This window comes from Meles meles, chromosome 17, assembly GCF_922984935.1.
Source record: "Meles meles chromosome 17, mMelMel3.1 paternal haplotype, whole genome shotgun sequence".
Taxonomy (NCBI): Eukaryota; Metazoa; Chordata; class Mammalia; order Carnivora; family Mustelidae; genus Meles; species Meles meles.
Genome location: NC_060082.1, coordinates 10,097,121 through 10,123,923, shown reverse-complemented (window position 1 = coordinate 10,123,923; position 26,803 = coordinate 10,097,121). Strand labels below are relative to the sequence as shown.

Genomic DNA, 26,803 nt, shown 5'->3' with positions numbered 1-26,803 from the left:
CCTAGAGAATGACTTAATAAGCAAATGACAAAATGACTAAAGCTAAAAGGTTAGGATTTGGCCCATCACCATAATGAAGCATGAGGGCCATTGTTCAAGGACCGGTTTTGGCCCCCCCAGATACACAAAGAGAAGGTATTTTCTCTCAGAGAACAAGGTACGTAGCAGGAAATGGAGAAGCAAATGGTTTTCACAGCACTTCCTTTCATCCTCTTTTATCTTTCCAGGTGTTCTACCCTTTTCCATACCTTTTACGTTATCGCCTACCTTATTACGGAGACAAACAATTTCTTTGAAAAATGAACACTGCAAATGTAAATTCACAAAACCTGCATTCTCACCTTTAGGTAATTCATGACACCAATGTTTTTCATCCTGTCAGCAAAGGTATTGAAAGTCTCCATGTTGCTTTTGGGATGATAAAATAGAATTTCACTTCCAAGCTTCCAAATAATCTGTCAAAACAGAAATTACTAATAAAATTGTAAAATCCTTGCCTTAAAAAATTTCTGTCTACGAATGTTATATTTTTCTCTGCTTACAACCAGTAATTCATTTCCCTAGATACCACTACTGTCGACATTTTGCAGTTTCTCATTTCACCCAGTAAAACTATTATATCTTATGCAGTAAAGCTTCTTCCATCCATTAAATTAAAATACCAGATGGCTATACAAGTGCAATTTTAAAGTTTGTAGTCTAAAGAAGGTAAGAAGTTAAGACCCATATTGAAGATAGAATTTTTAATTAGTATGGGGGCAAGAATATTTAAGCCAGAAAACCTGGTTTCTATTAACACTGGCTTCTCCACTGCTCTTGGTCTCATCTTTATTATCCACAAAATGAGAGCAACGGACTAGATGTTTCCTGAGATCCATCAAGCTCAATAACTTTTGGCTATATTTAATCTATATTTAGAACTCCAACTTAAAATTCATTATCAGCTACAGTCAAATTTTAATAAAATATATTTTCTCCCCTAAGCACCAAAACGGCGGTGACAGAACTTGGAGCCTTTCTTTTTCATGGAACTGAGTCTCTGTTTCTCTTACCCCAATTTAAAGTATTTCATTTCTTAAAAAAAGATTTTATTTATTTATTAGGGGGGGCATGCACACAAAGCAGCGGGGCAGGGAAGAGGAAGGGGGAGTAGGAGACTCCTTGCTGAGCAGGGAGCCTGATAGGGGGCTTGATCCCAGGACTCTGGGATCATGACCTGAGCCAAAGGCAGGTACTCAACCAACTGAGCCACCCAGGTGCCCCAAGAATCTGTATTTTCAACAAATGCCCCAGCTGACTCAGGAAGAGGCAGACAGGGGCACCTAGGTGGCTCAGCTGGATAAGTGGCTGACTTTGGCTCAGGCTGTGATCTCGGGGCCATGGGATGGAGCCCCCTGTGGGGCGCAGCATCAGCAGAGAGTCTACTTCTCCCTCTCCCTCTGGCCCGTCCCCCATTCATCTCTCTCCCTCTTTCTCTCAGATAAATAAATGTCTTTTAAAAAGAGGCAGACAAGTGTCTGAAAACCAATGATTAAAATCCTTCATTTTATAATACAAATTTTCAATGGAAAGAACATATAACTTGTCCAGTGGTTTATGGATACACATAGCTTTGTCCATAAACTAAATTTTCAACCAATAGTTAAATTTTCTTTGATCAGATTTTTTTGGGGGCTCTACTAAATATCTAAATGGTGTAATGCTTACTGTATTAGTAAAAGCTACTTGAGATATTCATGTGAAGTTATTTATGGATAAACCGTATTTTACTGAACAAATTTAAAAGTGTATATGCCAAGCCCTGTTCTAGACCCCTCCCCTCATGAGATTTACATTCTACTGTAGAGAGACAGATAATAACCAAGAAACAGAATTATTAAATTGCAAGTATTGTGGGAAAAGAACAGAGCAGGCAAAGGGGATCGGGAGTGACAGCTGGAAAGTGGAGGGGCGTGGCATGGAGTTGCCATTTTAAACAGTCACGGCAGGCCTCACTGAAAATGAGACTTGATGGATATCAAAGTGATATCTGAAGAAAGACCTTCCCAAGTAAGGCAAAGGCAATCAAGCAAAAGTACATACGGCCCCGTTCAAGCAAGAACAAGGAGCTAGTGAGGGTGGAGGAAAAAAACAAACCAAGTATCTGAGTAACAGGAAATGAGGTTAGAGAGGTCAAAGGGGGAAAGGGAGTGCACAGACCATACAGAACTTGCAGGCAGTCATAAGGACGTCAGCTGTTACTCTGTGTGAGATGGAAGTCATTGTAGTTTTCAGCACAAAAGTGACATGACCTGACCTATGTTTTAAAAGGATCATGCTGTGGGGGCGCCTGGGTGGCTCAGTGGGTTAAAGCCTCTGCCTTCGGCTCAGGTCATATCTCGGGGTCCTGGGATCGAGCCCCGCATCAGGCTCTCTGCTCAGTGGGGAGCCTGCTTCCTCCTCTCTGCCTGCCTCTCTGCCTGCTTGAGCTCTCTCTGTCAAATAAATAAATAAAATCTTTTAAAAAAAAATAAATGAGGGCGCCTGGGTGGCTCAGTGGATTAAGCCGCTGCCTTCGGCTCAGGTCATGATCTCAGGGTCCTGGGATCGAGCCCCGCATCGGGCTCTCTGCTCCGCAGGGAGCCTGCTTCTCTCTCTCTCTGCCTACCTCTCTCTCTGTCAAATGAATAAATAAAATCTTTAAAAAAATAAATAAATAAATAAATAAATAAATAAATGAAAAAAAGGATCATGCTGCATCCTTAGTCACTGGGGAAATACAGATCAAAACCACAATGAGATACCACTCCACAATCACTAGGACAGTTATAATCAGAAAGACAAACAACAACAAAAGTTGGCAAGGATGTGCAGAAATAGGGACCCTCACAGACTGTAGGGGGAATGTGAAATGGTGCAGCTACTTTGGAAAACAGTCTGTTAGTTCCTTAAGAGGTTAAACACAGTCACCATATGACCAGCCCTCCACTCCTAGGAACATACCCAAGAGAAATTTCAACAAACATCCCTAACAAAAACACATACACGAATGTTCATAGCAGCATTATTCATAATAACCCAAAGTGCAAACAACCGATAAATACATAAAGCGTGATGGAATATTATTTCGCGATAAAAAAGGAATGAAGTACTGGGGCGCCTGGATGGCTCAGTCAGTGGAGCTTCCAACCCGATTTCCACTTGGGTCATGATCTCAGGGTCATGAGATTGAGCGTGCACTGGGCTCTGTGCTGAGCCCTGAGTCTGCATGCCCCTCTTCTTCCCCCCTCTGCCATTTTCCCTTGCACACACGCGCTCTCTAGCTCTCTCAGAAATAAATTAAAAAAAAAAAGAAAAAAAGGAATGAGGTCCTAATACATACCACAATAAGGCTAAACTTGAAAACATTGGAGGAAAGAAGTCATGCGCAAAGGCCATATATGATAAAATTCACTTACATGGAATATCCAGAAGATAAAGTAGATTAGCGCTTGCCAAGGGCTGGGGAGTGGGGTGAGGAGGGGTAGAACAGCAAGTGACTGCAAGTGGGCACAGGGTTGTTTTGGGGGTGGCGGGGGCAAAAATGTCTGAAATTTAGACTGTGGTAAAGGCTGCCCATCTCCACGGATACGTGAAATAATACCGAATTGTATCATTTAAATACGTGAACTGTATGGTGTGTTAATTATAAAACTTTTTTGTAAAGGATCACTCTGGTCACTATGTTGAAAAGAGACTCGGGGGTGCAGGAGGGCAAGCAGTCATCTAAATGAGGGGACGGACAGTGGCTTGGATCAATGTGCGGCAATGTAGGTGTTGGGTAGTATTCAGACTGAATTTTTTTTTTTAATATTTTATTTATTTGACAGAGAGAAATCACAACTAGGCAGAGAGGCAGACAGAGAGAGAGGAGGAAGCAGGCTCCCTGCGGAGCAGAGAGCCCGACGTGGGGCTCGATCCCACTGGGATCATGACCTGAGCCAAAGGCAGAGGCTTTAACCCACTGAGCCACCCAGGCGCCCCTGGACTGAATTTTTTTTTAAGATTTTATTTATTTGAGAGAGAGCATGCACGAGAGCCCATGAGTTGGGGAGGGGCAGAGGGAAAGGGACAAGCAGAGTCAGGGAGCCTGACATGGGGGCTGAATCCCAGGTCCCCGGGATCATGACCTGAACCGAAGTCAGACACTTAACCAACTGAGCCACCTAAGCACCCCTCAGACTGAATTTTGAATGTAGAGCCACCAGGATTTTTTCACGGTTTGGATATGGGGTATGAAAGAAAGAGCACTTCAGAGTCTGGCCTCAGTGATTAGATACGTAAAATAACCATCACCTGCAATGAGGAAAATGAGGTTTGATGGTGAAGAACAGAAGATCCATTTTAGGTATGTTAGTGTGATAGGGCTGTTGGACAGCCGAGTGGTGATGGGGAACAGACAGCTGGAAACAGGAACGTGGACGTGAAAAGATGTCAGGGCCACAGATACACAAATGGGAATCATCCATCAGAGAGACTAAATGTAAGGCCATGAAACTGAATGAGCTCATCAGGAGTGAGTTCAGATAAAGAAGAGGACGAAGGACCGAGTTCTGGGGAACTCCCAAGTCCAAAGGCCAGGAAGAAGAGACGCCTTCGCAGGAGGCGGGGAAGGCCATCGAGGCAAGAGAAAACCAAGAAGACTGCAGTGTCCTGGTAGCCAGATGAAGACAGTTTATCACACAGGAGGGAGCGATCTACTGTCTCAAATCCCGCTGACAGAGCAGGTTATACGAGCACTGAGAACTGTGCACTATTGACCTTGACAAGATACTGTGGAAGAAACGGTGATGCTGGCTGTCGGGGGTGCCTAACTGGAGAGGGTTTAGGGAGAACCGGTGTACACATTCTTTCAAGGAGTTCTGCTGAAAGCGGAAGTGGAAAACCGGGGCACACCTGTGAAGGAAGCGGGGCGGTCAAGAGACAACTTTAAGAGGGCAGAAATACCATGTTTGTAGGATAGGGACCATCATCCCACAGAGAGGGGGAAATAATGACACCGGGAAAGAAGGAAGAATACTGGAAGGAAGGAAGGAAGGAAGGAAAGAAGGAAGGAAGAGCGGGGAATCGGAAGAGTTCAAACTATTCTGAGTAGCCTTTAAAATCCTAGTAAGTAAAAAGAAGTGCGAGAAACAACGTCCCAATGCAAACTCTCCACCCAAAACTACTTTAAGTAACTACTAGAAAAATCAATTTGAGATCCTGTAAAGGCTTTTCAGGATGGAGCTGCACAGGCAGAAAGGCCCCGGGTCTCTGATGGTCTCCAGCAGATTTGCACGTCCCTTAGTCACTTACCTCGGGAGCGGCCTGCCTCTTGTGGCTGTCCGAGTCCTCCAGGATCTGGAGGTAACTGTGCATGTACTGGGCAGCTTGCTGCCACCGGTGCTTCAGCAGCGCTTCCTGGATAAAACTCAAACAAGCACTTGTTGTCTGGGCAAAATCCTTCTCCTTTTTTCCTCCCGTTGCTATAGATTAAAAAGAGAAGAGTCTTTACCCACAGCGATCCCAATTCAAGTTTAAAAAACTGATTTCGGATTAGCAGGTTTCTTTTTTTTTTTAAGAGAGTTCTTTCCCTTGTTATTTCTAGTAGTCTTTTTTTTCCCCCCAAAGATTTATTTAGTTATTTGGCAGAGAGTGAGAGCATACGCACATAAGCAAGGGGGAAGGGCAGAGGGAGAGGGAGAAGCAGACTCCCCAATGAGTGGAGCTTGATGCAGGGCTCAATCCCTGGATCCCAAAATCATGACCCGAGCTGAAGGCATTTGCTTAACCCACTAAGCCACCCAGGCACCCTGATAGGCAGAAGTTTTAACAAGTGGAACCGTAGTTATTACTTAACCCAGCCCATCCCTCGTATCAAAGCTAGCTTCACTTGAAACAAACGCTCCCACATCCAGCTCTGAGCTCAGCGGGGAGTGGGCTTGGGATTCTCTCTCCTTCTACCTCCCCTTTCCCCAGTTGGTGCTTGCTCTCTCTCACTCAAGTAAATAAATAAATCTTTTTATTAAAAAAAAGTGTAAAAGGATCTGACAATTCTTTATAATAGAGCACCATGCAATTTCTTCATAAGTGTTTCAAGAATTCCAAAACCTGATACATCACTATAATTACACTCTATCTAGTGCCATTTACTTACTTATGTAACTAAGATTTCTCAGAATTATATCAATGAAAACAAAGCAGAACTGAAGCCAAATCTTTTCTTTTTTTTTTTTTTTTAAGATTTTTATTTATTTATTTGACAGAGAGATCACAAGTAGGCAGAGAGACAGGCAGAGAGAGAAGGGGAAGCAGGCTCCCTGCTAAGCAGAGAGCCAGATGTGAGGCTCGATCCCAGGACCCTGAGATCATGACCTGAGCCAAAGGCAGAGGCTCAACCCATTAAGCCATCATGTGCCCCTAAATCTTTTCTCATTCTGGAAGTACATAATATTCCTTCACAGATTTACGAAATAATTGGAAAAAAGGGATCACCGTATTTATCAAACCGAAGAAGAAATTAAAATTTACTTTCAAATTTTAACACAACTTTTATTTATTTTTAGACTTTATTTATTTAAGAGGGAGAGAGAGAATGTGCCCACAAGCAGGGGGAGCAGCAGAGGAAGAGGGAGAGAAGCAAGCTCCTCACTTGAGCAGAAGCCCAACACAGGGCTGATCCCAGAACCCTGGGATCATGACCCAAGCCAAAGCAGATGCCTAACTGAGTAAGCGACCCAGGCACCCCCCCCACCACAACTTTCTTTAGATTTTATTTATTTGAGAGATAATTTTTTAAAAGATTTTATTTAGGGCGCCTGGGTGGCTCAGTGGGTTAAAGCCTCTGCCTTCGGCTCAGGTCATGATCTCAGGGTCCTGGGATCGAGCCCCACATGGGGCTTTCTGCTCTGCAGGGAGCCTGCTTCCTCCTCTCTCTCTGCCTGCCTCTCTGCCTAGTTGTGATTTCTCTCTGTCAAATAAATAAAATATTTTAAAAAAAAAAGTTTTATTTACATTTTCAAGACAGAGCAAAAAAGAGCGGGGGGTGGGTTGGCAGAAGGGGAACCAGACTCCCCACTGAGCAGGGAGCCAGACTTGGGGCTCAATCCCAGGAATGCCAAGATCACGACCTAAACCAAAGTCGGATGGACCGACTGAGTCACCCAGGTGCTCCTGAGAGAGAGTATTTTAATACGACTTTTAATACTTATGTTATTTTCATCAGCTGTGTATAGCTACTAATTACGATGTGCCACTCCAGATTAATCTAATACTTAAAGCCTTAAAATTCATTAAGATGAATTTTAATACTTAAAGCCTTACAGAATATTAACAAAAAAATAATTAAATGTAGATATACAGTTTTATCACAAAGATGAGAGTATGAAAGGAAAATAAACAGTATAAACTCTCCATCAATTAAAATATTTTTCATAAATATTTTTAAGTGGATGATGAAAAGCATATCACGTTCCCATGCTGTTTAGATTCCACTGGATATATCAGTAAAAGAAGTAAACTAATTTCATTTAAAAATACCAATCTAAGTTAGAAATTATATCTTTTGCTACTATTAAACTTCCAATATGATTTTTTGATGGCATCTTAAAACCAGGCAAGGCAATACATAATTAAAAAAAAAAAAGGAAAAGCGCGCAAAGAAGTTTGAAGACCATTGCTCTACACTAGTGCTTCTCAAACTCAAACTCAAAAACACATCACCTGGGGATCCTGATGCTTGCTATCCAGTGTGGTCCTGGAAAGAAGAGCCTTTAGGATCCCTGGGGATCTTACCAGGAATGCAGAACACTATGCCACCCTAGCTCTCTAGAAGCTGCATTTAGCAAGACCTACAAACAAGCTGCCCAGGACCAGCAGCAACAGCAGGGAGGTAGTCTGGAAAACTGACAGAGCACTTCTTCTCTAAAACCTCATTTATCCACATGAAGGAGAACTGACCTCAGGCCACGCTCCCACCTACCCCCTCAAGTTTTCTCCACTCAGACTGGAAATGGACTTCCCCTCTGCCTTCCAACTTAGCCTAGTTACCTCAGGAATATCTCTCACTTCATTCTTTTATGAGCAAAAGATCATCCTATTTGCTGCTGATACACTTTCAAAAATAACTGCCTAGGAAGAGAAATTTTGACATGGAATAAGGTACAGTAAAGAGCCAGTACCATCAACCCATCTCTAATGCCCTTGAAAGAACGTGGAAACTTGTCAGTCAACAAATACATTTAAGACTTATTTATTTGACAGAGAGACAGACAGCACAAGCGGTGGGGTGGGGTGGGGGGGCAGAGGAGGGAGAAACAGGATCTCCCCTGAGCAGGGAGCCCAATGTGGAACTCGATTCTAGGACCCTGGAATCAAGACCTGAGCCAAAGGCAGGCATTTAGCTGATTGAGCCACATGGGTGCCCTCAGCAAGTATTTTTTGAGCACTATTTTGAATCAAGTACGATTCCAAGTACTCAATTCTTCTAGGTACTCAACATATAGTTTTAATCCAGATTGGCCCCTGCTTTCAAAGTTTGTAGTGTAGGGGGCATACTCTTCAGAACCCTGAAAGATATCTACTAGGAAGAAAAAAAAAAAACTGCTAGGCAATTTTGTTTTCCTATTATGGTTATTGATTACTACAATGTCAATAATACCTGAAATTATTTTCTCATTGCAGACATGAAGTATTTGGGGTTTAACAGGCTATCCATAACTTATGAAACATTTCTAAGCATATAAATTCTGGTCTTAAACCTATCTGCTTTAGACTGATACAAGCTCTCTATAGAACCCTGATGACAGAAACATGCCCAACTATGTCTTAACTAGCAGGAACTTTAGTTACTAGTTCCCTACAATGGGGGAAAACGGCACTCCCTCTGCAGGCCATCCATTCAAACCTTGTTTGAACCCCGTGCATTCACTAGCAAAAATAAAATGAGAGGAAAGAAAGTTATTTTTCCAACACTCACTATGCGTGAGACTCTGTGCTAGGCACTTTACATATATTATCTCATTTAAAAAATGTATTTCAGTTATTGGAAGTATAAGCTCTGAGATCCGACAGACCTGGGTTGAACTCCTGAGACCAACATACAGAGTTTAACTTCTTTGAAATTCATTTCCCTCATCTCTAAAATGTCCACCACATGGATTTGAGGACGAATTTCCTGAGATGATTAAATGAGATAATATTTACACTAAAAGATAAAGAAACAGGAGTAAGTTCTAGGAGCTAAAGAATCTCAGTCAAGGGGAAAGAGGGCTAGGCTAGGAGAGATGTATTTGAAGGCAATAAGCGTCAATTCTAATATATTTCCACAACTACACCATCCAACATGCCCATACAGATAACCACTTCTTTTATATATTCTTACAGGAAAGATATCCCACAAGAATCCTTGCTTATATTTACTTGTTTATACTTATATTTATATGGGGAAATATTCTTTTTTGGAAACCTATTATAGATTAATTCTATTAGGAATAATTTCAATGCAATTCTTTTTTTTTTTTTTTTAGATTTTATTTATTTGACAGAGAGAGAGACAAGGAGAGAGGGAATACAAGCAGGGGGAGTGAGAGAGGGAAAAGCAGGCTTCCCACTGGGAAGGGAGCCCGATGCAGGGCTCAATCCTAGGACCCTGGAATCATGACCTGAGGCAAAAGCAGACACTTAACAACTGAGCCACCCAGGCGCCCCAAATAGTGCCTTTTTAAAGAGTATTTTCTTGGCTCAGTTTATATTTTAAAAGCATCAAGGTAAAAGAGGCTACAACTGAGCCACCCAGGAGCCTCATAATTTCAGTGCAATTCAACACAAACTTCTTAAAAACACTTCCTACGTATGTGCTCCTCAATGGCCATATCTTCATCTATGTATCTCCAATACTTGGCCAATGCTAGGCATATCAGTGCCTAGTAAGTATTGTTAGAGGGAAAAAAAAAGTGTATCTACCATAATACGGACTGTTACTAGTTCAAAGGAAAAGTAGCAAAAAAAAAGGTATTTTTTTTTTTTAAGATTTTATTTATTTATTTGACAGATAGAGATCACAAGTAGGCAGAGAGGCAGGCAGAGAGAGAGTGGAGGAAACAGGCTTCCCGCTGAGCAGAGAGCCTGATGTGGGGCTCGATCCCAGGACCCTGGGATCATGACCTGAGCCAAAGGCAGAGGCTTTAACCCACTGAGCCACCCAGGCGCCCCAAAAGTATTCTTTTTATTATTTTTTTGCTTACAGCCTCAAAAACCCACATATAGTCCCATCTTGAAAACTGAATAAAGCAACTTGATTATTCACTTTGTATCCATATTGAATCTTATCATCTCCTTGCATTAAAGTTAAAATGGCTGTACACTATTTTACTTACCAATAGTCCCTATATGATTTTGGAGCCAAGGAAAAGACATTCCTGTACCAGAGAATACACACGATTCCTCCTGGTCATCCTCTGTCTTGGACCCTATCAATTCTTCACTGAAATCACTCATACCTGTTCCAAATTGAGAATATCAGTTATTTTCTGTACATCTTATTCCACAGTCTTCTTAGTTATATAGAAATACTGCTGCCTTTTTATCTAATAAATAACATTTGATCAGTGAAATTAATTCTACCAGGCAGCTTCTTTAAAGTAAGAAATAAAATTATATCAGCAACAGCCAAAATAAATGATCTTCTAAAAAAATTTTTAATATTAAAAAAAATTTTTAATATTTACTCCTGTTACAAGAACATACAAAGATAGCTAAGATACTGCTTCTTAATTAAAAAAAAAAAAAACTCAAGTCTAGAGGAAGAAACAGCAAAATGACACATAATAAAACAATACAAGCATAGTAATAGGAGTAGTAGTTAATACTTATCAATCCCTTTCTACACACCAAGGATATAAATTATCTTTTCTTTTTTTAAGATTTTATTTATTTACTTGACAGAGAGAGAGATCACAAGTAAGCAGAGAGGCAGGCAGAGAGAGAGGGTGAAGCAGGCTCCCCACTGAGCAGAGAGAGCCTGATGTGAGGCTTGATCCCAGGACCCTGGGATCATGACCTGAGCCAAAGACAGAGGCTTAACCCACTGAGCCACTAGGCGCCCCTAAATTATCTCTTTTAATCCTTATAAATATCCTAAGAAAAGTACTATTATTTTCTTCCACTTTCATGTTGAAAAAACTGAGGGGCTTAACTAAATTACGTAACCTGACTCAACGTCCTAAGAAAGGTGAGGACAATATTCTGGGAACTAGAACATCAAACTACTTGGCATGAACAGAGTCTCGGGTCTGCGGAGAGGCGGTCAGAAGACAGACCGGATGATGGGAAACGAATCTAAAAAGACAGCCACACACCCAGCTGAGTGTGGACTTCATCCTCAAGATGCTCAGGGTCCTTGTCCCTCATCCCCCACGTCCAACTGATTATTAGGTCCTGTTGATACTACTTGTTGGAATTACTCCAATTTCCCCTCTTCTCCGCAGTCCTAACCACTACCCTAGTTCAGGACATCTTCAAACTGTGTCTCCACCACTTCATTAGCGTTCCAACTAGTTATCCCGCCTCCAACTGTGCTATTCCACATCACAGCCAGAGTACACCCTTTAAAGGCAGATTCTGGGGTTTAAGAGCATGGGTTTGAAGTTAAATTTGCATCCAACACCCATGTGTTTTAACGAGCCCTTACACAAGCTCTCCCTTCCCAAATTCTCAAGAACTGAGTTGGTGCCGTGCAGTTGCCGCGGTAACCATCAGTGCTTCTTCGCCCCTTCCGCCTCGTTCTCAGAAATAAAGGTTTCAGAACATCAGGAGAAAGTATCAGCAGAACATGGGTGAATCCTACCACAGACCTTCAGGTTCTACTTTGAATGCTGGCAATGACTGATGATCAGAAGAAGCGGCCCAATCCCTCCAGCAGGTCTGAACACAATTTCGTAACTGAGGAACCGCACGAGCAACCCGCCACCGGAAGCGAAGTTAAGAGACGCCTTCGTACGAGCATGCGCAAAGTCCGCCGGCGCTTTTTGGCTGCACGCAGGCGCGGCTCCGCCCCTAACTCCTCCTTCCGCGGCGGAGGCGACGACATGCGCGGTCGACCCCGGAAGTGACGGCCGCTTCCCCGTTTTGGGGTTGGTCGCGGTTTTGGGTGGGAAGATGCGCGGCTTTAAAGGCGAGTGGAGACCGGGACGAGGGTGTGGTGGCTGGATAAGGTGAGCAGTCAAAAAAACATGTCACTTTAGAGAATATGAAAGAATGGCACTTTAGTAATTCACGGTACAAAACCTTCAAATGTTTGCTTAGCTCCAGGGCGCACTGCGCAAGCCTCAGGGGCGTGGCTGGTGGTCCTGACCAAAATAAATCTGCCGAACCTCTTAATTGCTTCCTCGAAATCTTTTTTTTCTCTTTGACAAAGTTTTAGCTTTGAGTTTAAGGGATTTGACCACACACACCGCCCCCCCCCCCCCAAATTTGGGCAACAGTGTCTTATTCCCTCGCAGAAGAGGTGGCTCTGGGGACATACTGGGGTCACGTTTCATGAGGAATATTGATGAACTCACATGAAAGAGGAATCAAAAGTAAGACGATTAAATGTGAAAAAGGGAGAATTGAGGAGTTCTGGGGAAGATGACCCTGAAGAAGCAGAGACTCATGGGAACACGATATGTATCTCCGCATTTTGGAGGTTTGGTCTGTTGAAGGGTCAGACCGTTTTCCCATTGCATCAGAGAACAGAACTCGGACCGAGGAGTAAAAGTGAAAAGGAGGTAGCTTTAAAGTCATCGCGAAGATTTCGTTCATACCTAAGGCTGCACAAATAGTGGCATAGGCTCCCACAGGAATCTCTGGGTTTCCCCTCCCCCTGAAAGTGAACCACTTAGACAGAATCAGAGTATTGTAGAACTGATTAAAGGATGTAGTAAGAATTTCTACAGGAATTTCTTAAAATGCCAGAAGTACGTGATTCTGCGTTTTCCTCGCGAACACCATGCAGTTAGGTTTGAGCTTGCAAGAAAGCTCCAGGGATGCCTGGCTGGCTCAGCTGGTAGAACATTCGACTCTTGATCTTAGTGTGGTGAGTTTGAGCCCTCTATTGGCATACAGATTACTTTAAAAAAAAAAAAAAAGGAAAGAAAAAAGTTTCAATGGCTGTTCTTTGTGTTGTAACCCATTTGCCTCACTTAAGCCTGTCCTCTACAGCAAGGCTGATCTAGGTGATGCGGTCCAGCAAGGCACACAAACGAAATAACTTGGCCATAATCTTCTAGTCTAGAGGCTTGATCTGGCTACATTTCTTCCTTTGCCATGAAGTTGTTAACCTTGAAAGTAAAAGAACTTATTATTTTACCAGCAAAATGTGTTTATTCAGGAATAGCAGAAGATCACTTCTCGGCCTTTTGGCTAAGATCAAATGTAAGAATAGTGGAGGAATTGCAATTTGGGACAAGAGAGTTATAGCAAAAGCCACAGCCAAGTCTAGAAAACAAAGGAGAGGACCACTCATATATAGGAGAGGGGAGAGTTGGGAGGAGCCCTTATAAACAAGAAGTCCATTGGAGTAAACTGAGACTTTGAAGTGTGGTGGCTTTTCATTGGCTGAGTTGTGACAGTTTTTCATTGACTGGACCTTTACTGGGCAAGGAGAAAATCCTCCTTTTTCCTACTGGGATAGTGAAGTGGGTTTCTTCCTGTTGGGAATGCAAGATATCTCCTCCTGTTGGGTCTGCAAAGGGCTGCAATGAGAGGTAGGGCCTGAGTTCCCCTTTCTGGCCTCCCAGCTCCACCTAAAAGAGGTTTCCTTTCTTTTTTTTTTTTTTTTAAAGATTTTATTTATTTATTTGACAGAGAGAGATCACAAGTAGGCAGAGAGGCAGGCAGAGAGAGTGAGAGGGAAGCAGGCTCCCTTCAGAGTGGAGAGCCAGACGTGGGACTCGATCCCAGGACCCTGAGATCATGACCTGAGCCAAAGGCAGCGGCTTAACCCACTGAGCCACCCAGGCGCCTGAGGTTTCCTTTCTTGAATTTCACAAGGTATAATTTCACTCAAGCCAACCCAGAACTGATTTTGTAAAACTACAAATCTATGCTCTCACAAAAGTGGAAAAAAATTTTATTTAACATCCTCAGACAACTTGAGGTAACTGTAGATAAAGTTAAGAATGAATCTTTTTTTAAAAAAAGATAGATTTATTTTAGAGAGAGCAAGTGTGCACTTGAGATGGGGGAGGGGCAGAGTGGGGAGGTTGTTTAGACAACCAAACAGTTGGAAAGAAAGACATCACCATAAATAGTCTATACTATATCACAGCTCATAATACGAACAAGATTTAAAAAAAAAAAAAGAGTGTGGCAAAAACGAAAACATAAAGACAGCTTACATAATAACAGAGAGAAAAATATTATCTAACTACAAACTCCCCAAAATACATAGGCTAGGATCCCACCCCAGACTTAGATTGAGAAGAAAAATAAAAAGCTATATCCTCAAACGCATGCCTTCATTTTCTTGCCCAGTTCAAGCAGTCTTACTGGCGAGAAAGGCCACGTGAAGAAAGAGTTCCTGACAGATGAAACAGCCCATGGAGAGAAGCCACATGAAGCCAACAGTCTGCATCTTAATTCCATACATATGAGACAGGCTTTCCCAGACCCTGAGACCCAGATCAGTCAACTGCTGAATGCAACGGCAGGCGTGAGTCTAGTTGCAACCACGTGAAGGAGGAGTAAACTATTCTCACCAAACTCTGTGCAAATTCCTGACTCACAATGTGGGCAATGAAACGGTGGTTGTTTTAAGCCACTAAATTCTGAAGTAGATTATTATGTAGCAATAGATAACTAAAACACTGATACCGTTCATGTGCATCTTCCATATTTCTTCATCAGTCCAGTTAGAGATTACCAATTTATTTATTCTGTGATCAGAAAAAAAACTTTGTCAGATGTCAATATTGTGAAAATTGTTGGGACTTACTTTGTCCCGTGATATGATCTGTCTTGATAATTGTCCCCTGGGCAGTGAAAAAGCATGTGTTCTGCCATTGTTGCACATTGTATTCTGTCAATGTCAGTGAGGTTAAGGTAGTCGATAGTTTGGTTCAGATCTTCTGTATCATCACTGACTTCTTATACAGTGGTACTCTTAATTACTGTAATAGGGGAGTTAAAATTGCATATACTGTGGATTCGTTTCTTCCTTTAGTTTTGTCAGTTTTCCTCTATGTATTTTGAAGTGTTAATATTGAGCACATTAATATCAATGGCTCTTACATCTTCCTGATGAAGTAACCATTTTATCATTATGAAAAATCGTCTGTCGCTGATAAACCCTTATCTTTTTTAAAAAAAAATTTTATTTATTTATTTGACACAGAGAGACAGAGCACAAGTAGGCAGAGAGGCAGGCAGAGTCGCCGGGGGGGTAGGGGAGCAGAATCCCTGCTGAGCAGAGAGCCAGATGTGGAGCTCGGTCTCAGGACCCTGAGATCAGGACCTGAGCCGAACGTAGAGGCTTTAACCCACTGAGCCACCCAGGTGCCCCAATAAGCCCTTATCTTTAAATGAAATTTCTTACATTAATGCAGTCACTGCAGCTTTCTTAGCTGTTTGTATGTTCTATATTTTTCCATCTTTCAACTTATGTGTGTGTTTTTAATGTGATTCCCTTATAGACAGTAATTAGTTGGATCTTCCTATTTTTATTCCAGTCTGACAATCTTCACCTTTTATTTGGTGTGTTTTGTCCACTTATATTAATTGTAATCATTTATATTGTTGAATTTAAGTCTATCATTTTGATATTTGTTTCCAGTTTGTCCCATTAGTTTTGTGTTCCTCTGCTCTCACTTAATTGCCAATTTTTTTGGATTAATCAAATGTTTTAGTATTCCATTTGAATCCCTCTGTGGCTTTTAACTATCTTTTTGTGTTATTGTTTTAGCAATATTTTTAGGAATTATGATAAGCATTCTTAAATTATTAATCTAATTAGAGTTAAAATTGTGGTACTTCACATAAAATAAGGAGTCTTACCTTATATAATTCTATTTACCACCACCCTTAAGTCCTTTGTGTCTCATTGTCTTATATGTTACATCTATACTCATTATCATTTTTGCTTTAAACAGTCACAGGTACTTTAAAGAAATGAAGAGATATGTATTGCCATATATATACATATATATATATATATATGCCTTTTATATTTACTTATGTTTACTATTTTCAGTGCTTTCATTCCTTCTAATAGATTATCTTCAAATAGCTGCCAGAAATCCTTCCCATTCCTGCCTGCCTGCATGTACATGTAGCTTCTCCCATTAAGAGGCAGGGTTGAGAAGGGCCTGAGTGGTACAGCTGGTTAAGCATCCAACTCTTGGTTTCAGTTCATGTCATGATCTCTGGGTCATCAGATTGAGGCTCATATTGGGCTCCACATTCAGTGCAGACTCTGCTTGGAACTCTCTCTCTCCCTCTGCCTCTCCTGGCCGCATGTGCTCTCTCTCTTAAATAAATAAATCTTTTTTTTTTAAAGATTTATTTATTTATTTGACAGAGATCACAAGCAGGCAGAGAGGCAGGCAGAGAGAGAGGGGGAAGCAGGTTCCCTGCTGAGCAGAGAGCCTGATGTGGGGCTCGATCCCAGGACCCAGGATCATGACCTGAGCCGAAGGCAGAGGCTTTAACCCACTGAGCAACCCAGGCGCCCCTTAAATAAATAAATCTTAAAAAAAAAAAAAAATACGTGCCAAAAAAAAAAAAAGAGGTAGAGTCTAGGGGTGTCTGAGTGGCTCAGTGAGTTAATGGTCTGACTCTTGATTTCAGCTCAGGTCATGATCTAAGGGTTGTGAGAGTGAGCCCTGTACCCAGTGTGGAGCCTGCTTAAGATTCTCTCTCTTCCCATCCTTCTGCTCCTCCTCACTCCCTCTCTTTAAAAAAAAAAATAAATAAAGAGGTAGAGTCTATTTCTCCATTCCTTGAATTTGGGTGGGTCTTTTGATTTGCTCTGATGATAAAATGTGCCAAAAGTGATGCTGTGGCAGCTCTAGAAACAGACTTCAAGAAGCCTTGCGTTTTGTACTTTTATCTTCCAGAAATCCAGCCAGAAAGTAGATAAGTTTGAGCTAGATTACTGAATAACAAGAAACGTTTGGAAAGAAAAAGAGCTGTCCCAGCCATTTCAGCCAGCACATCTGTCACCAGACATGTGAATGAAACTATTTGGGACATTTCAACCTGAGCCAACTTCCCATCTGAATGCAGCCACCTGAGTGACCTAGGCCAGTAACACCCAACTCTGAAGAATCAGCCAGTTAAGCCTAGCTAAGGCACAGAATTGGGAGAAATAATAAATGTCCTTTTAAACGACTAAATTCATTACACAGTAGAGGAAATTAAAACACGATATATCTCAGCTTCCGTCGGGTATGTCATCGTCTTTAGTCCTGAAGAAATTTTTTAACATCGCTTACGCTACAGGTCTGTGGTATTGAATTTTCTGTTTTCATTTACCTAAAAATGTCTATTGTGCCTTCGGTCTTAAAGGATATTTTTTTCTGGTTATAAAATTTTGAATTGGCAATTTTGTCTTCCATTTTCTTTTACTTTAAGCCCTTCTATTGTCTTTTGATTTTGCTCCTTTTTTAAAAGTAAATTCTACCCCCACTCAAACTAACAACCCTGAGATCGAGTTAACATGCTTTTCCAAATGAGCCAGCCAGGTACCTTTCTTTTGATCTCTAGTTTCTGATGAGAAGTCTGCTATCATTCTTATTCTTTTTGCTCATGCGTAATGTATCACTTTTCTTTGGCTGCCTTCAAGACTTTGTTTTTCACTGTTTGATTTTCAGTTTGACTATACTGTGTCCAAGTATGGGTCTTGTTTTTGTTCTCTATATGTTCTACTTGATATTCACTGAATTTCCTATATGTGTATAATTTTTTCACTAAATTTGCATTATTTTCAGCCATTATTGCCTCAAGTATTTTTTTTTTCCATGCAATTATCCCTCTGCTCTCCTTCTGGGATTCCAATTAGATGTATGTCAGTTCACTTGATGTTGATAGGTTACTGAGTCTTTGTTTGTTTTTTTCTTTCTGATCTTTAAACCAGATAATTGTTACTAATCTGTCTTCCAATTAACTTTTTGTTATTTTTACAGTGTTCAGTCTGCTGATAAGCCTATCTAGTGAATTTTTCCATTTTAATTACTGTATTTCTGAGTTCTTGGAATTTTTTTTTCTTTAAAAAGTTTCACTTATACGCCGACATCCCTTATCTGTTCATTCATTATGACTATGTCTTCCTTTAAGTCCTTGAAAATATTTATGAATGTTATTTAATTTTTTTCCCTAATCCCCAAATCTGGGTCATCTCACAGAAATTTCTTTATAGACTACTTTTTTCATATGGTTTCCATTTTCCTATTTCTTTGTATGTTTGATAATAAATAATTATATATTAGATAGTTGTAGAGAATACATTATAGGGAGTCTGTTTTTTGTTGTCTTCCTTTAAAGGGTATTATATTTGTGCATAATGAAAATTAATTACTGGTGGGTCCTTTTGTTTTGTTAGCCTTGTTACTATTATTAGCAGCATGTGTCCATTTTGGTTTTATACTTGGCCCTAGCATGTGTCTCTTACTTCTTGCATAGTTCCTTCTCTTAGGGCTTGGTTCTGGATTCTCAGTCGAGTGCCCGAAGTATTAGTGTGGTTGCTGCTCTTGGGTTGGGCTGGAAATCCAATGTCTCTTAGCATGGCATGATTTTTAGTATCACTCTTCAGGCTTCCTCCTGCAGCAGGCAAACTTCCTGGCACATGCACGTGCGCATGAATGCGAGCGCGCACACACACACACGCCACAGCTTAGGTATTCTAACCCACAAGATTCCAGCCGTTTCAGAAACTTTGACCTCTGATTACTTTATCCTCTTCTCAGGCCAGCTACTATTTTACTTGAGTTTCACCTCCCTAATTATGGAATTTACCTTGTGTGTTTTGTTCTTAGATATGACAATCATGACCTGCTTATTTATCAATGCCTGAAAATATTTGCTCTAAGTAGTTTGTCTAGTTTTATACTCTTTTGTGGCAAAAAGTAAGTCTAATGCAGTTACTCTATCATGATTCAAAATAAAAATACTACATTCCTTGTATCCTTGTTCATCATAGTGATAGACACCCACTTAGGCCAAATTAAACATAGAAACCTTGTAATGTAATGTCTCACAGATTGAACGAAAATTTCATTGTCAGTGGAGTCCAAAATCAACTTAAAAAGTACGTTTCGAAATAGGTCTCTGAAAAATAAACTGGCCAAAACTTGCAAGGCAATCAGACGGAACTGACCATATATTTTACCCCTACCTTTATGAGTATGAGATCTACAGTCAGCAAAAAATAAAAATTGAGGGGCACCTGGGTGTCTCAGTGGATTAAGGCCTCTGCCTTCAGCTCAGGTCATGATCCCAGGGTCCTGGGATTGAGCCCCGCATCAGGCTCTCGATCTCTGTCTGTCAAATGAATAAATAAAATCGTTAATAAAAAAAAATTTAAAAAATAATAAAAGTTGATGTTAGATTTATAAAATGTTCTTACAATCCAGTAGACAGCCTCTTATGATACTTTCATATGTTAGATGATAGTTGTGAAATTATTACACATATTGGGACACCTGGGTGGCTCAGTCTGTTAAGCATCTGCCTTCAACTCAAGTCATGATCCCAGGGTCCTAGGATCCAGCCCCATGTCAGGCTCCCTGCTCAGCAGGGAGCCTGCTTCTCCCTCTTCTCTGTTCCTTCCCCCATGTGCATGTGTGTGTGTGCACATTCTCTCTCTCTCCCCCTTCCAAATAAATAAATAAAATCTTTAAAAAATTATTACACATAATAGTGAGCACATTCGACTCATGGAGTAAGACATTATTCCCACCTATGTTGAAAACTGTCATTATCTGTATGCCAAAAATTAGATACACCTCAAAATTCTCTAGAAAAGACATTTCTTAAATCTTATCAAAATAACTTCACTAGGTTTTTTTTCACCTCTGACATGACAGTGTCAGGCTTTCTAGTCCTAAACATACATCTTTTACGAGGAGGAGACATTGGTCTCAGAAAATACCAGCTCCTTCATCTCATTTCATAAACCCATTCTAGCCATAAAAAAGAAAAATTGGGACACCTGGGTGTCTCAGTTGGTTAAGCCTCTGCCTTTGGCTCAGGTCATATCTCAGGGTCCTGGGATCAAGTCCCGAATCAGGTTTCCTACTCAGCAGGGGAGCCTGCTTCTCCCTCTGCCTGCCACTCCCCCTGCTTGTACTCTGTCTTGCTTTGGCAAGTAAATAGATAAAATCTTTAAAAAATTATTTGTGCATATTTTCTGCTGATTTTTTTTAAACTTTTCATCTATGGTGGGGATCAGCAGCTTTTTCTGTGAAGAGTTAATACTTATTTTATGACTTTTCGGGGGATACAGTTTCTGTCACCACTCTTCAACTGTGCTGTTGCAGGACAAAAGCAGCCATAGGTAAATATAGACAAATGAGCTTATCTGTGTTCAAGTAAAACCTTATTCACAAAAACAGGTGGCAAACTGGATTTGGCCTGTAGGCCACAGTTTGCCAACTGTTGCTTTAGAGTACTTCTTGAAGTCTAGTCTCACAACAGATTTGGCTGTGATACACACATACACACACACACACACATTATATACATGTATATATACTTTTTGAAGTATATTATATTTTATATTTATATTATATTTATATAAATATATTTATATTAAATATCAAATATCTACTAAATTATTACATATAATATATATCAATATATATAAAGTATATATTAAATATTTATATTATATTTTAAAGTACATTGTATGTGTATATATATATATACTTTTTAAAAATACATACTCGTACTAGTGTTAATTTTTGCATCCAAAAAGAGACCTACTAAAAAACAATTACTGATACCATCATACACCTCAGTCCTTATGACTGTCATGGACTAGATCGTTAGTGCTTCATCTGAGTACTTTAAATAGTCAGTAGATGTTCCTGCTGAGAAGTAATTGTACTGTTCTATTGTGGAGAAGCTTGGTTATAACTGTGTAAATGAGATTAGCCATTATGAAGATGATATACATTTATTATGATTATTAATCCTAATACATCTTCATGTGTCATCTCAATCTATATGCTCCCAAGTTTTAATTAAGAAGCATGTTCTTGGGGTACCTGGATGGCTCAGTTAGTTAAGTGTCCAACTCTTGGTTTTGGGTCAAGTCATGATCTCACATCCTGGGATTGAGCCCTGTGTCAGCCTTCACACTCAGTGGGGAATCTACTTCCCCTCCCCTCCTTCTGCCCCTCCATCTAGCTCATGCACTCTCTCTTTCTCCAAAGTAAATAAATACAATCTTTTAAAAAAAAATAACAACATGTTCTTTCATTAAGAAAAAAACCTTCTACATCCATTCCAAATAATTCAACATGTGCCCATGATTTGACTGTTAACACAAAGAAAAACAATACAGATTATTCAGATCTAAATTGAAGATAAGACAGTGTAGAAGAGGGAACAAGTGTGAGAAGGTGGAAATAGAACAATATACAACCCTTCTTGGAAGAAGAAAAATACGAATTCAATTCAGAAATATGAGATGTCTGTGAAGGTGGTCTTACCTTTAACGACAACCAAAATGTTGAGCATAGTCACTCAGATCTGTAGGGACTCTTTATTTTTAGGTTGATGTTATAATCTTTCTTTTAGCAGATGAAACTACAAAACACAAAATAGAGAATTTTTGGAAACATGGGTGCATTTTTTTAAAGATTATATTTTATTTATTTATTTGTCAGAGAGAGAGAGAGAGAGCGAGAGCAAGCACAGGCAGACAGAGAGGCAGGCAGAGACAGAGAGAGAGAAGCAGGCTCCCCGCCGAGCACGGAGCCCGATGTGGGACTCGATCCCAGGACGCCGGGATCATGACCCGAGCCGAAAGCAGCCGCTTAACCAACTGAGCCACCCAGGCGTCCCTAAAGATTATATTTTTAAGTCACCTCTGCACCCAAGGTAGAGCTCAAATTCACAACCTCAAGATCAAGAGTCACATGCTCCACCAACTGAGCCAGCCAGGTGCCCAAACATGGGTGCTTTTTAACTGATCAGATTTTTTTTAATGTTTTTTTTTAAGTTTTTTTATTTTATATATTTGACAGAGAGAGAGAGAGATCACAAGTGGGCAGAGAGGCAGGAAGAAGCAGGCTTCCTGCTGAGCAGAAAGCCTGATGTGTGTGGGGCTCGATCCCAGGACCCTGAGATCATGACCTGAGCGGAAGGCAGAGGCTTAAAGGCGCCCCTAACTGATCAGATTTTAACAAAAGTCTTAAGCAGTGCATCTTAACTAGGAGGATGGTACCATTCTTACCAAGGGGAGTTTGGGAGTGCATGGGGGCAATTTTTTATTCTGTTGCCATGACTAAAAATGCTACTGAAATTTCATGGCTAGGCTCAAGGTTGTATATCCTGCAGCTGGTTGGACTGTCCCACCCAAAATGCCAAGAGAGTCTAGCAAGAAACATTGTCTAAACTAGTAACATGCTCTGGTCCCTTACTTCCCCATAATTGTGTTTTTCTACAATTTAAATGAAGGAATAAGGGCTCTTGTGCAGCCTCATTGTTGTATTACCCATATAAACATCATTCTTGGTTTCTTTATGTTCGTCAAGAACGGTTAACGTGTTTAAGATAATTATAAGAAATAAATTATAAAAAGGCACCTGGATGGCTCAAGTCGGACTTGTGATTTTGGCTCAGATCATGATCTCATGGGTCGTGAAATCCAGCTCTGCACTCAGTGGGGAGTCTGCTCAAGATTCTTTCTCTTCCTCTCCTCCCACTCATGCTCTTTCTCTCTCTAAAATAAATAAATCTTTTTTAAAAAATGATAAAAGCATGACTAGTGTAGGAGCTTAATGATGACCATAGTTTATGCTTTTCATTACAGATTTCAGATTCATCTGAAGAAGCAATGAAATTCTTAGATATTCCAACAGAAATCTCAACCTCTGACTCCAAAAACAAAATCTTGGGGGTTTTGAGATAACCACCATAATTCTTTCTCTTTTTGCAAAAGTTCCAAAAGAGCTTGGCCAAAAATTTTTATATCCTGTAACAGAATTTTAAGCTTTGCTTTTCTTTAAGTGTATGGCAAAATGTACAATTATATGGTGTGGATCTAATGTTAATTTTTAATCTCTGCTTTCTAGATCGTTGCTGTCTTTAAAGGTACCTAGTCTGAATTGAGATGTGCTGTAAGTATGAAATACACACCAGAATTCAAAGATTTCATCTGACATAAATGTAAAATGTCTCAATCATTTTATATTGATTACAAGTTAAATGATAATAATTTAGATCTACTGTTTTAAATAAAATGTATTATTAAAATTGATTTCATTTGCTTTGCTTTACCTTTTTTTTAAAGATTTTATTTATTTGAGAGAGAGAGAATGAGAGAGAGCATGAGAAGGGGGAGGGTCAGAGGGAGAAGCAGACTCCCTGATGAGCTGGGAGCCGGATGCAGGAAGCGATTCCAGGACTCAATCCTGGGACTCCAGAATCATGGCCTGAGCCGAAGGGAGTCACTTAACCCACTGAGCCACCCAGGCACCCCGACTTGTAGAAATTTTAAATTATACTTGTAGCTGGCATCATATTGCTACTGGACAACATATCCAGAGAATTCATGAGACATAAGGGAAATACCAGATTATGTTTAGATTCTCTGTTTAATCACTCTGGTTTAATGTCATTCATTCATCCTCTTATGTATTCCATACCATTTCATATCCCGTATAGATTTAAATAGAATGAGCTTTCATAGTTGCAGAGAACTCTTACCCCTTCTACATGCAATTGCTAGGTATTCACACTTGATTAGTCTTCATAATGGTATTTATGAGCCTGTTCCTGATTTTGTTCTGCCTGTATTATTTAAGATGCTGATTATTCAGGAGATTTGCTTTGTCTTGATGAGTGATCTTATGTAACAGGACTGCTGTGATTGTATGTTATCCCGAAGAATGTATTTTCTCCCCCTCAGTACTTAAGGTGTCCTCCAGGAGGCGCTTTTGACCTGCCAAGCACAACTCGGGAGGCTGTTACCTGCCCTGTGGATTTTTACTGAGAAGAGAAGTTTCTACGGAAGTTGGTATCAAAAAAGGTCTCCTTTGTGACGGTCACAAAGAAGTGGAGACTCTTGTGGTGCCATTAATCGGCTCTGTTGGCTGAGAGCCAGATATGTTGCTGTTTAATTATTTAAACAACAGAAAGGGGCTACCTTTTAGTATATTATCTGATTTGATTCTTGAAGAAACACTGTGGTTCTGATATCAACCCCAATTTTATAGATGAAGAATCTTAGACTCAAAAATCGATGACTTGCCTAGGGTCACGCAATTAGAAATCTCTTACCTAGGTTAGCGCTTCTGATTACTTCCTTTGCATTCGCTGTTGTCTTAGCAAGGAAGTAATTCATATTGAAAACTATACATGGATGAAGCCAGAGAGTCTACTTGGTAGATATTGGGTTGAACAGGCCCCACCCTGGAATCTGTTCTACATTTGTTTCAAAACATCAAATATTTGACTTCTGTGAAAATGGTGCCAGGGTAAATAAGGCAGAACCGGAAACCGGAACTTACATAGAAGTCTGTATACTAGTGGCCATTTCAGATGTTTGAGTTTCTCTCTCCGTACAATAGAAATTAGGATAATATTTGTCAGGACTAGACAAATAGTACATGCTGGTAGGTATAGTTGCTTTGTATATGACTCACTCCCAGTACAACCTACCCTTTGACATGCCTTGGACATGGCTTTTTGATTGTGGGGGAGAAGCAAACCCAACTGGCCGTGCCTAACACAGAACTCCATCCTCCTTGGCTTTCAGAACAGGATATTTGCTTAATTCCATTTCAGTTATGATCACTTTCCTTAAAGTCTGGTAGCTTTCTGTTTCTTAACTCTATTAAGTCTAAGTTCTTGGGCTTGATTTTCAAGTGCTTATATAATTTGACCTCCTCCAGCTGCCTGATTTATCTCCCACTACTCTTGACTAGGATCAATTCACTCTGGTAAGATTAGATCCCCTTACTGTCCTTTAAACATTCTGCTGTCTTTTCTCTCATGTCACTTTCTCTGCCTACCATTCCTTTCTTTTTAGAATCTAAATCCTACCTACTCACCAAGACCTAACTCAAATTCCACCACTATCATTTACTATCCTCCTTCTTTTAATTCTTTGGTGCTTAGTATTTGTACCTGTTTTGAATGTGAAAACGGATCTTCATTTTAGCAATAATTATGTGGCTGGATTCACTGTCTGCCTCCCATCCCCCACCCCATACTTAAAAGAAAAGTGACTGGCATTAACAAGAGGGATTTGTTTATCTTTTAGGAGTTTCCACTCTGAAGAATATAATAGGATCCAGAGTCCTCCTGCACCCTTGAGGATAGGAGCAGAGACTGGGCCTCCTTGGGCACAGGTATAACAAGTAGACCTATCTCCTGGACACTGTGCACAATGCAGGACACTGGACACAAAAAGTCGGAAATCTGGGAAGAGAGAACTCAGGGTGTCCAGCAGGAAATGATACTGTGCAAAAGCTGACCTGGCAAAATAAAACAAAAATGTGTTTGTTGCTCTTCTGACTCACTAAATTGTAACCAATCACAGTGTTTTTGTGTTTAAGACCTTTACAAGGATTTACCTGGTTTATGACTCTTCAGTTACCCTTAAGGATAACCATATAGTGCTCAATAAAGGCCATTACTCAAAATAAATTTATTTATTTCAGTCCGAGCCTTTCTTTCCAGTTTGCGAGCCAAAAAGTTAACACCCAAGAGAAAAGTTATCTGATGGAATGTCTCTCTGTAACTACCCTGCCCCATCGAGCTGGGGGGTGGAGGAGGATTGGGGGGAGTTGGGGTTGGGGGTTTGACAGGCTCAGGCAGCTTTACTCCCCCCACACCTGTATCTATCATCACATCTACGGGTGTAACCACTGAATAAAAGCAACACACTAAATCCAAAAAACAAACAAAAAAGATAACCTTATTTCATCTCTTTCTATCAATTACACTTTACTTTCTGTCAATTACTTTTCCCCATATGATTTTTTTACTTTATTGAGATATGAATGCTATTTCAAAATAAATACATTATATTTAAGTATTTAAATTTTCTCATTTTCTGAGTTCTCGCATATGCATATACCCTGAGACCATCACCACAAGGGAAGGAACATAACCAGCATCTTCAAGTTTCTTTACGTTCCTTGTCTCCCTGTCCTGTTTAAGTATGTGTTTTTTTGGTGTGGTTTATTTCACGCAGAATCTCCTTGCCATTGCTAGTATCAATAGCTCCTTATTATTTTTTTATTTTTTTTTTTAAGATTTTATTTATTTGACAGAGAGTGGGATCACAAGTAGGCAGAGAGGCAGGCAGAGAGAGAGAGGAGGAGGAAGCAGGCTCTCTGCCGAGCAGAGAGCCTGATGTGGGGCTCCATCCAAGAACCCTGAGATCATGACCTGAGCCGAAGGTAGAGGCTTTAACCCACCAAGCCACCCAGGCTCCCCACCTTATTATTATTATTATTTTTTTAAGATTTATTTATTTGACAGGGAAAGATCACAAGTAGGCAGAGAGGCAGGCAGAGAGAGGGGAAGGAAGCAGGCTCCCTGCTGAGCAGAGAACCCGATGCGGGGCTAGATCCCAGGACCCTGAGATCATGAC

General features: G+C 40.5%; 1 protein-coding gene and 1 long non-coding RNA gene across 3 annotated transcripts in view; one reads left to right on the top strand and one right to left on the bottom strand.

Moving 5' to 3' along the window:
* TAF1A (TATA-box binding protein associated factor, RNA polymerase I subunit A) overlaps positions 1-11,953 on the bottom strand; it is a 34,765-nt gene extending 22,812 nt beyond the window's left edge. The window contains exons 1-4 of one of the 2 annotated variants that reach the window (XM_045982023.1): positions 11,850-11,953; positions 10,374-10,496; positions 5,314-5,483; positions 342-455 (exon numbers count right to left, since the gene is read on the bottom strand). In XM_045982023.1, the coding sequence (XP_045837979.1) occupies positions 342-455; positions 5,314-5,483; positions 10,374-10,494 (405 nt within the window). In that variant the 5' untranslated portion in view covers positions 10,495-10,496; positions 11,850-11,953. Of the gene's footprint in view, positions 1-341; positions 474-5,313; positions 5,484-10,373; positions 10,497-11,849 lie in introns of those variants that run through there. The other variant, XM_045982024.1, reaches the window with a different exon arrangement.
* Positions 11,954-12,085: 132 nt separating this feature from the next.
* On the top strand, positions 12,086-25,712 carry LOC123928455. The gene is made up of 3 exons (XR_006815707.1): positions 12,086-12,209; positions 23,274-23,318; positions 25,466-25,712. It is a non-coding gene; the product is annotated as an uncharacterized LOC123928455 (long non-coding RNA).
* The last annotated feature ends 1,091 nt before the right edge of the window (positions 25,713-26,803 follow it).